The following is a 10,000-nucleotide window of genomic DNA, read 5'->3' on the forward strand; positions in this document are numbered from 1 at the left end:
TGGTGTTGGAATCGAACCCAGAACCTTCTTGCTGTGAGGCACCAGTGCTAACCACTGCACCACCATGTCGTCCAAAAATAAATAAATAAATAAATAAATAAATACATAAATATATACATATACATTATAGAAGTGTGCATAAAATAAGATATTATTGTAGTTAATTGGTTATAATGATAAGAAGATATTATCACATTTATTGATCATTGTATTTTGGGTAAATATTTAAAGTGCATATAAATATTATCGTTTATATTAAAAACGGTTGACTACGCAAATCTGATTGTGTGTGAAGTGACTAAAAAAGTGTTTATGAACGGTTTGTATGGATGTTTTGTGTTATTGTAAAAATATACAAAGGAAAATGTGAGTTAACAAAGCAAAGGAAGCAGGTCTAGTTTGATTATTAGTTTGTAAAAAGGGGGTGGAGTCAATATGTTATACTTCTGCCCACTCCTTTTCTAGCACAGAAAAATTTTATTTATTTATTTATTTTGACCATGTTGTATGATTCTTTATCTGGTGATTCTGTGCTCGAAATAAAACTACTACGACATATATTACAAATCAATAATATTTAGTTAACAATGAACAAGAATATATGCAACATATCAACAGTGATGCACTCTGTCAGCCCAGTACTGCGTTTGTAACCTTTGCTCATACTACAGTATATTTAGACTGATTTACATTTACATTTACATTTATGTGTTTGGCAGGCGGTTTTTTCCAAAGCAACTTACAGGAGAAAAATACAAGAAAAATACAAGAAAAAACTAAAAACATAAAACAGCTGTACAATTAAAACAGTGTTGTACTTTATGCAGATTTCACCCTGCACTGTCCAGAACTCGCAGAAGAGGCAGAACCATGGATCTGCAACCAGGTCCTTGGATACTTTATGGTGATGTCCAGATCTACATGTTTTTGCTTCCGTACTGCTTCTCTCTGTTTGAATATGAGCTGAACAGTCACTGAATGGTGCGCATCAGGGAGATTTAGAAGCAGGTATACGCACCGCTGACTGCGACATTAGGAGGTATACCCTGGACTACACCAGCAGCTGAAATGGAATGGAAATCTGTTGGTCTCGAGGACTCCATCTTAAATTATGAGTCCTTCTACTGTGGTCCAAGACCGAGTCAAGACCGAGTCCTTGAAGGGTCAAGACCGAGATGAGACCGAGACAGCAGAAACGGTCTCAAGACATCCAGTACTACAGCACTGCATTAAAGGACTGCAGGCTGACATTAAAACCCTGAAACAGCAAATGGTTCGGATCCAGGTCAGCACCATGGGCGACCAAAGACCTGATCTGGGTCAGAACTACCATATATTTCAGTAGGAAACTGAAGTTCCCATAGTTCTGACATCTGAACCAAGATCCCCACAGTTTAGTTTGGATGAGGATATGCATGAAATCCAGTTTGAAGGAGCAGGCAGTAACTGAAGGACCTGAAGGACCAGGCAGTAACAGAAGGACCTGAAGGACCAGGCAGTAACAGAAGGACCTGAAGGACCAGGCAGTAACAAATGGACCTGAAGGACCAGGCAGTAACAAATGGACCTGAAGGACCAGGCAGTAACAAATGGACCTGAAGGACCAGGCAGTAACAGATGGACCTGAAGGACCAGGGAGTAAGAAATGGACCTGAAGGACCAGGCAGTAACAGATGTACCTGAAGGACCAGGCAGTAACAGATGGACCTGAAGGACCAGGGAGTAACAAATGGACCTGAAAGACCAGGCAGTAACAAATGGACCTGAAGGACCTGAAGGACCAGGCAGTAACAGAAGGACCTGAAGGACCAGGCAGTAACAAATGGACCTGAAGGACCAGGCGGTAACAGATGGACCTGAAGGACCAGGGAGTAAGAAATGGACCTGAAGGACCAGGCAGTAACAGATGGACCTGAAGGACCTGAAGGACCAGGCAGTAACAAATGGACCTGAAGGATCAGGCAGTAACAGATGGACCTGAAGGACCAGGCAGTAACAGATGGACCTGAAGGACCTGAAGGACCAGGCAGTAACAGAAGGACCTGAAGGACCAGGCAGTAACAGATGGACCTGATGGACGTGAAGGACCAGGCAGTAACAAATGGACCTGAAGGACCAGGCAGTAACAGATGGACCTGAAGGACCAGGGAGTAACAAATGGACCTGAAGGACCAGGCAGTAACAGATGGACCTGAAGAACCAGGCAGTAACAGATGGACCTGAAGGACCAGGGAGTAACAAATGGACCTGAAGGACCAGGCAGTAACAGATGGACCTGAAGGACCTGAAGGACCAGGCAGTAACAGAAGGACCTGAAGGACCAGGCAGTAACAGATGGACCTGAAGGACCAGGCAGTAACAGAAGGACCTGAAGGACCAGGCAGTAACAGATGGACCTGAAGGACCAGGGAGTAACAGAAGGACCTGAAGGACCAGGCAGTAACAGATGGACCTGAAGGACCTGAAGGACCAGGCAGTAACAGAAGGACCTGAAGGACCAGGTAGTAACAGATGGACCTGGAGGACCAGGCAGTAACAGATGGACTTGAAGGACCTAAAGGACCTGAAGGACCAGGCAGTAACAAATGGACCTGAAGGACCAGGCAGTAACAATGGACCTGAAGGACCAGGCAGTAACAGAAGGACCTGAAGGACACAGATCTGTATGAACCGTCTGGAGTGACGTCTGTTCCTCTGTTGCATCAACTGAACAACACACGTTAGTCCATGACAACATGTTCTATTTCATCACAACAAAACAGGGAAGTAACACAGACACACACACCACACACACACACACACACACACACACACAGACAGACAGACAGACACACACACACACACACACACACACACACAGACACACAACACAGAGACACACACACAGATATATAATTATTTCTAATAACAGACAGATTCGTTGTATTACCTGTTGTCTGTTTACCTGCGGTCTGTTTACCTGCGGTCTGTTTACCTGCGGTCTGTTTACCTGAGGTCTGTTTACCTGCGGTCTGTTTACCTGAGGTCTGTTTACCTGTGGTCTGTTTACCTGTGGTCTGTTTACCTGAGGTCTGTTTACCTGTTGTCTGTTTACCTGTGGTCTGTTTACCTGTTGTCTGTTTACCTGTGTTCTGTTTACCTGCGGTCTGTTTATCTGTTGTCTGTTTACCTGCGGTCTGTTTACCTGTGGTCTGTTTACCTGTTGTCTGTTTATCTGCGGTCTGTTTACCTGTTGTCTGTTTACCTGTGGTCTGTTTACCTGTTGTCTGTTTACCTGCGGTCTGTTTATCTGCGGTCTGTTTACCTGTGTTCTGTTTATCTGAGGTCTGTTTACCTGTGGTCTGTTTACCTGTTGTCTGTTTACCTGTGTTCTGTTTACCTGCGGTCTGTTTATCTGTTGTCTGTTTACCTGTGTTCTGTTTACCTGTTGTCTGTTTACCTGCGGTCTGTTTATCTGCGGTCTGTTTACCTGTGTTCTGTTTATCTGAGGTCTGTTTACCTGTGGTCTGTTTACCTGTTGTCTGTTTACCTGTGTTCTGTTTACCTGTGTTCTGTTTACCTGCGGTCTGTTTACCTGCAGTCTGTTTACCTGTGGTCTGTTTACCTGTTGTCTGTTTACCTGTGTTCTGTTTACCTGTGGTCTGTTTATCTGTTGTCTGTTTACCTGCGGTCTGTTTACCTGTTGTCTGTTTACCTGTGGTCTGTTTACCTGTTGTCTGTTTACCTGTTGTCTGTTTACCTGCGGTCTGTTCACCTGCGGTCTGTTTACCTGTTGTCTGTTTACCTGTTGTCTGTTTATCTGTGGTCTTTTTACCTGCGGTCTGTTTACCTGTGGTCTGTTTACCTGCGGTCTGTTTACCTGTTGTCTGTTTACCTGTGTTCTGTTTATCTGCGGTCTGTTTACCTGCGGTCTGTTTACCTGCGGTCTGTTTACCTGTGGTCTGTTTACCTGTGGTCTGTTTACCTGCGGTCTGTTTACCTGCGTTCTGTTTACCTGTGGTCTGTTTACCTGTGGTCTGTTTATCTGCGGTCTGTTTACCTGTGTTCTGTTTACCTGTGGTCTGTTTACCTGTGGTCTGTTTATCTGCGGTCTGTTTACCTGTGTTCTGTTTACCTGCGGTCTGTTTACCTGTGGTCTGTTCACCTGTCCTGGGACTGCATGTGCCTTACACCAGACAGTCCAGGTTCTGTTCATGGCTCTACTCAGCACGACCACAACAGGAGTCCCTCCTCCTGCAGACCCAGCTCCTCAGAGAGCACCTCCTGCCCAAGCACTTTCAAACATTCCAGTTTAAATGTATTATTATGTCGATTCTGTTGTTTTAATTGGTATTTTTAATTTCACTGTTTTAATTGTACAGCTGCTTTTGTGTCTTCTTACTCTATTCTATATTTTAGTCCATCATTTTGCTTTTTTATTCTTCTGTACGACACTGTTTTTAATTGTACAGCTGCTTTAAGTCGTTAATCTATTCTTGTATTTTATCCTTTTATTTTGATTTTCCCCTGTAAGTCGCTTTGGAAAAAAGCATCTGCCAAATGCATAAATGTAAATGTAAATATGTAAATATGTAAATTAGCTCTTAGCTAACTCTGGTGCAACTGTGTGATTGCACAATGTCCCTGTCAAATAAACCATAAAATAAAATAAAATTTAAAAAAATAATAAAATTAAATAAATAAAATTAAAAATGATTTTCAAAAATCTGTTTTTTGATCAGATTTGGAACAAAAAACAAAACATCGAGTTTTGTTGTGAATATGATGTTAGTCTGGGTTTGTGGGTACTGGAGTCTGGGTTTGTGGGTACTGGAGTCTGGGTTTATGGGTACTGGAGTCTGGGTTTGTGGGTACTGGAGTCTGGGTTTGTGGGTACTGGAGTCCGGGTTTGTGGGTACTGGAGTCTGGGTTTGTGGGTACTGGAGTCCGGGTTTATGGGTACTGGAGTCTGGGTTTGTGGGTACTGGAGTCTGGGTTTGTGGGTACTGGGTTTGTGGGTACTGGAGTCTGGGTTTGTGGGTACTGGGTTTGTGGGTACTGGAGTCTGGGTTTATGGGTACTGGAGTCCGGGTTCGTGGGTACTGGAGTACCTGATGTTACAATAGACATGAATAAGTTCAATGAGTGCAGAGTCCACTGTCAAAAATAACAATCAGTTAATTAAATCAAATTGCTTAAACACCAACTTACGTGTTCAGTCTTTCACCAATCAATTAGTGGCAGCAGAAACACACACACACGCGCACACACACGCACACGCGCGCACACACACACACACACACACACACACACACACCCTAATTACCTCATCCATTATAGATGGATGAGTTAATTAGACAGAGGATGAAGATGACGACTGTTCAATATGTGATAATAGTGATGACTAATGCATTCTTTAAAGACCAGTCTCATTAGGCTTCGATCACAAACGATGATGGAAAAACCACAGGACTTTGGTCACCCTAACCCACTAGAATCCACTGGGATCCACTAGAATCTACTACAATTCACTGGAATCTACTGGGATCTACTGGAATCTACTGGAATACTAGAAACAATGATAAAATTAATTCATTCATGGGTGAAGGGATACATCTGCACCTGCTGTTCAGTGTGTGTGTGTGTGTGTGTGTGTGCGTGTGTGTGTTCAGTGTGTGTGTGTGTGTGTGTGTGTGTGTGTGTGTGTGTGTGTGTGCTGGTAAATGACCTGTCAGGTTTTTGCACCCAGAGTATTAGTCTTTCTATTAAAACCCTCTCCAATGTGAATGGACCTGCCCCTCCCCCCCCCCCCCCCTACCTGCCCCCCCTGCAGGTTTCCTACCCCATGGGCAGATGTGTTTGGATGAACAGTCGTGTTGAACCTTGGGTCGGTCATCGTTCCTCCACTCTGGCTCCTGGACCCGTTTCCCATCATGTTTTTAACTGGATTCTTTTTCACATCCTTCACTGGTTTATTTTATGCAGTGGATTCTTTTTCACATCCTTCACTGGTTTATTTTATGCAGTGGATTCTTTTTCACATCCTTCACTGGTTTATTTTATGCAGTGGATTCTTTTTCACATCCTTCACTGATTTATTTTATGCAGTGGATTCTTTTTCACATCCTTCACTGGTTTATTTTATGCAGTGGATTCTTTTTCACATCCTTCACTGGTTTATTTTATGCAGTGGATTCTTTTTCACATCCTTCACTGGTTTATTTTATGCAGTGGATTCTTTTTCACATCCTTCACTGGTTTATTTTATGCGTTTTCAACTGCAGTTGAGGACAGAGATTTAGGAAATGATCTTCAGGGATAGAACTTTCTAGTGGACAGTTCTGGTCCTGCAGCCACAGAATCCCCTTAAAGGCCTTGATTATAAAAGCAGTGACAGGACAGCTGAAGGTCAGTCCTGGGGTGGGGGTGGGGGGGTTGAACCTGTTTAAAGTGTACAGGCTCATACTAAACACCAGACTTTCATAATAACGTCCATAAATGTCTTCTTCATATTTCATCACCCACAGACCGTCATGTCCTTCCATCTGTGGCGTTTCAGTCTGGTTTTATCCTCCTTTTACATCCATACATCCACCTCCCTACGCCCCCCCCCCCCTCTCCCCGTACATTCACCCACCCCCTCTTTACACTCAGACAGTCTTATTATAAATGAACCTCATTGCTGTGGGAGCGTTCATCTACTGTCCTATGGGACCAGAGCGTTCAGAGCTTCATTAACCCTGGGTTTTTGCAGAGTTGCAGTAGAGATGAAAGGCTCATACTGGGGGGGGGGGGGGGGCAGACCTGAACCCCCCCCCGCCCCGCCCCAACACAACCACATACCCATCCACTAACCCTCACACTGATGGACTCACTAGGAGGTTCTCTGTTGGATGGGGTTACACTATACTGCTACAGCTCACCTGATTGGTCGCTGGACTGACCAACCGCCGGCGTCGTTCCCCCCAAAATGATGAAGAGGAAGAGGAGAAAGAAGATGAAGGATGCCCTGCAGAGACACAAAGAGGATGCAGACGCTCAACTATTACAGCCATTTTACACAATCTGCAGTCAAAACCGACATGTTGAAACTGATGAAAACTGAAGATAAAGCGTCAGTATGAACAGAAATACCATCAGATAGGAATGAAACAACAGTGGGTCTGGGTTAGAATGAAAACTGGGGTTCTGAATGACACAGTTCAGGGTTAGGGTTAGGGTTAGAGTGTCCATACACTGTGTGATTTTAGAGACCATTTCTCACTGCTGCTTCTCTTTCTGGGCTGGGTCCAGATGTGCCTCTAATGGTGAGTGGTGCAGTGGACATGGGCTAAGGAGAAGACATGAACACCTCACCACCAGCAATCATGTGTTTGCAAGGAAAACGGAGCTGTTTGAAATCCTGCTCGCTCCTGGTGAGGGTATGGCACTGTCAAAGCACTGCCACGAGCCCATGGGCCTCAAATTCTCACACTGTGCATGCACCAATACAATAACACCCAGCGACTGTAAACTAATGCTAAGCTAACAGTAGCTGGCTATTGGCCTGGTGCAGTTTAGTTTTTTCATCTTCCCTCTAGTTCCCTTTGCTGTAGGACTGACAGCCCATAACTGTCCACGTCTGGACAACCAGTTCCTGCACCAAACACGTGGTCGTCTTTTCTTCTGTTTTGATTCCTCACAGATAATGGCACATATTACCAAAGCAGCTCGTTGGTTTTTGTTTAACACTACCATTTGGTGACTCACACCAATACACAACCGTCTATGCACTTCGGATTCCTTGGTATTTTAACATTGTATTTCCGGATCCAACAGTGGAACGTGTGGTGCATCCTCTGGTGTATGGTCCTACAGTGTGGTGCGTCCTCTGGTGTATGGTCCTACAGTGTGGTGCGTCCTCTGGTGTATGGTCCTACAGTGTGGTGCGTCCTCTGGTGTATGGTCCTACAGTGTGGTGCGTCCTCTGGTGTATGGTCCTACAGTGTGAGCAGTCAGGTCACATACCAGCATCGGTCCGTACAGTGTGAGAACATGAATCGTGAGCCTGACTTTATGATTGATTTGCACAGTTTGAGATGAAGCTACATGCAACGATTGAAATAATCACACAGTGTATGGACGCCTTTAGGCACACACACACACACACACACACACACACACACACACACACACACACACACACACACACACACTGCTCTGCACAGCCATGATACTGTTAGTGAATTTATTTCTGTTTGATTTTACAGTTATTCTATGGAGTCTGGCAAAACTCAAGTGTTTGGTTTGTTCACTAGAACCATTTAAAGTCCTGCTGATGTGGAACCAGAGTGGACATGTTGGACATGGACACGTCCCCGTTCCACAGCAATGATGTAAACAAGTAAATCAGAAAAAGACCCAGAAATGTAGTAACATCCCTAAAGCTGTTGTCTAAAGGTCTTGAAATAAAATCCCAGTTCCTCTTTTCCTGAAAGAGGGGGGGTGCCATCAATGGTGGAGGGACAAGATGGAACCATGTGGACTTTGGGTCCAGCTACAGGATTTTGTAATTTCTCCTTTACTGTGGTTTCACAGAGGGAGAAGTGACCCCCCCACACACACACACCCATAATAATGACCTTCACTTCTCAACAATTTCACTTTACATGAAAAGTAAAAAAAATCCATTCATGTGTGACTGACATGGATGGGTTTGATCCACAGCGGCTCAGACTATTTCCTGGATCAATACAAAACACAAACGCGTATCAACACATTCACAAACAGACAGACCTGAAAAAACAATCACTTTCATTTCTCTGAGGAAACAAATCTAATAAATACATGGTAAATGGATGGACTGAACTTCTACAGCACATTTTCTCCACCTTCATAGTGGAAAAAAGCGCTTTCACACACACACTCATACACCAGTGGGCCGCTGCTGCCATGCAGGGCGCTGCCTGGTCCTACTGGGAGCAGTGTAGGCCTCAGTGTCTTGCCCAAGGACAGTTTGACATGTGGACAGTCGCAGCCAGGATTCGAACCGCCGACCCTGATTAATGACATGCACTGATTAATTTAAAATTCCTGAAGACTGATACGTTAACAATTATTCAAGGAACAACAGAGCTGCAGCTATTTTTAGAGTAAAATAATCCAGATTTACATCTGTCAAAGGTATTTGTTTGGGTTTTTTTGCAAAAACATAAAAATGTACAGTCTGTGATTCTGTGATTTACGGCTCTTTTTATTATTTGGGATGCAATATAATGAAAACCCACGTATACAAGATAAAAACACTGAAACATTCATATAAACCTGATAATGAACAAAAAAGTATGTGACTGTAAATAGAATTACTATTATTATTTCTGTTATAATTAATGTTAATCGCTGTTATAATTAATCCTATAATTACTGGTAATTACTGTTATAATTACTGTTATAATTAATGTTAATTACTGTTATAATTAGGGATGCACTGATACCACTTTTTCCAGACCAAGTACAAGTACTGTACTTGTACTTGTACTTGTACTTGTACTCGGTCTGGAGACCCGGTGGACAGAGGAGGAGATCCAGAGCTTTCTGACGCTGTGGACTTCACAGTCCAAGACCAGTTGGACGAAGCGTCTCACACAAAGCTGGTGTAAAAAATAAAGAGTTGGCTACGACCGGACCTGGACCAGCTTCTAAACAGACTAAAGAAGATAAAGATGGACTACAGGGACCAGAAAAGACAGCATGGACACAGCAGATGGCCGAAAAGAATCCCACATTTGGACCTGCTGGACTGGGTTTTAGGGGACCGCTGAATCTGACTACCAGTGCACTGAACTGGGACGACGCAGACATGGACTGGAGGCTCTGGACTGTAGACGAGTCCTTGGTTTCATGCAGATGTAAGTGGTATCAGTGCGGGTGTATCAGAGTACTTTTACGAGTACGAATACAAGTACACATGCTGAGTATTGGACTCAATACCCGATACTGGTATCAGTGTATCCCTAGGTATAATTAATGGTAATCACCGTTA

The 10,000-nt window shown here is 43.8% G+C and overlaps 1 protein-coding gene across 1 annotated transcript in view; it reads right to left on the reverse strand.

The window, feature by feature from the left end:
- The window catches only part of LOC115416570 (interleukin-1 receptor accessory protein-like), an 80,199-nt gene that overhangs the window by 64,203 nt on the left and 5,996 nt on the right, over positions 1-10,000 (reverse strand). Inside the window, exon 2 of the mRNA XM_030130383.1 lies at positions 6,903-6,988. Within this exon, the coding sequence (XP_029986243.1) occupies positions 6,903-6,988 (86 nt within the window). The remainder of the gene's footprint in view (positions 1-6,902; positions 6,989-10,000) is intronic.

This window comes from Sphaeramia orbicularis, unplaced genomic scaffold, assembly GCF_902148855.1.
Source record: "Sphaeramia orbicularis unplaced genomic scaffold, fSphaOr1.1, whole genome shotgun sequence".
Lineage (NCBI taxonomy): Eukaryota > Metazoa > Chordata > Actinopteri > Kurtiformes > Apogonidae > Sphaeramia > Sphaeramia orbicularis.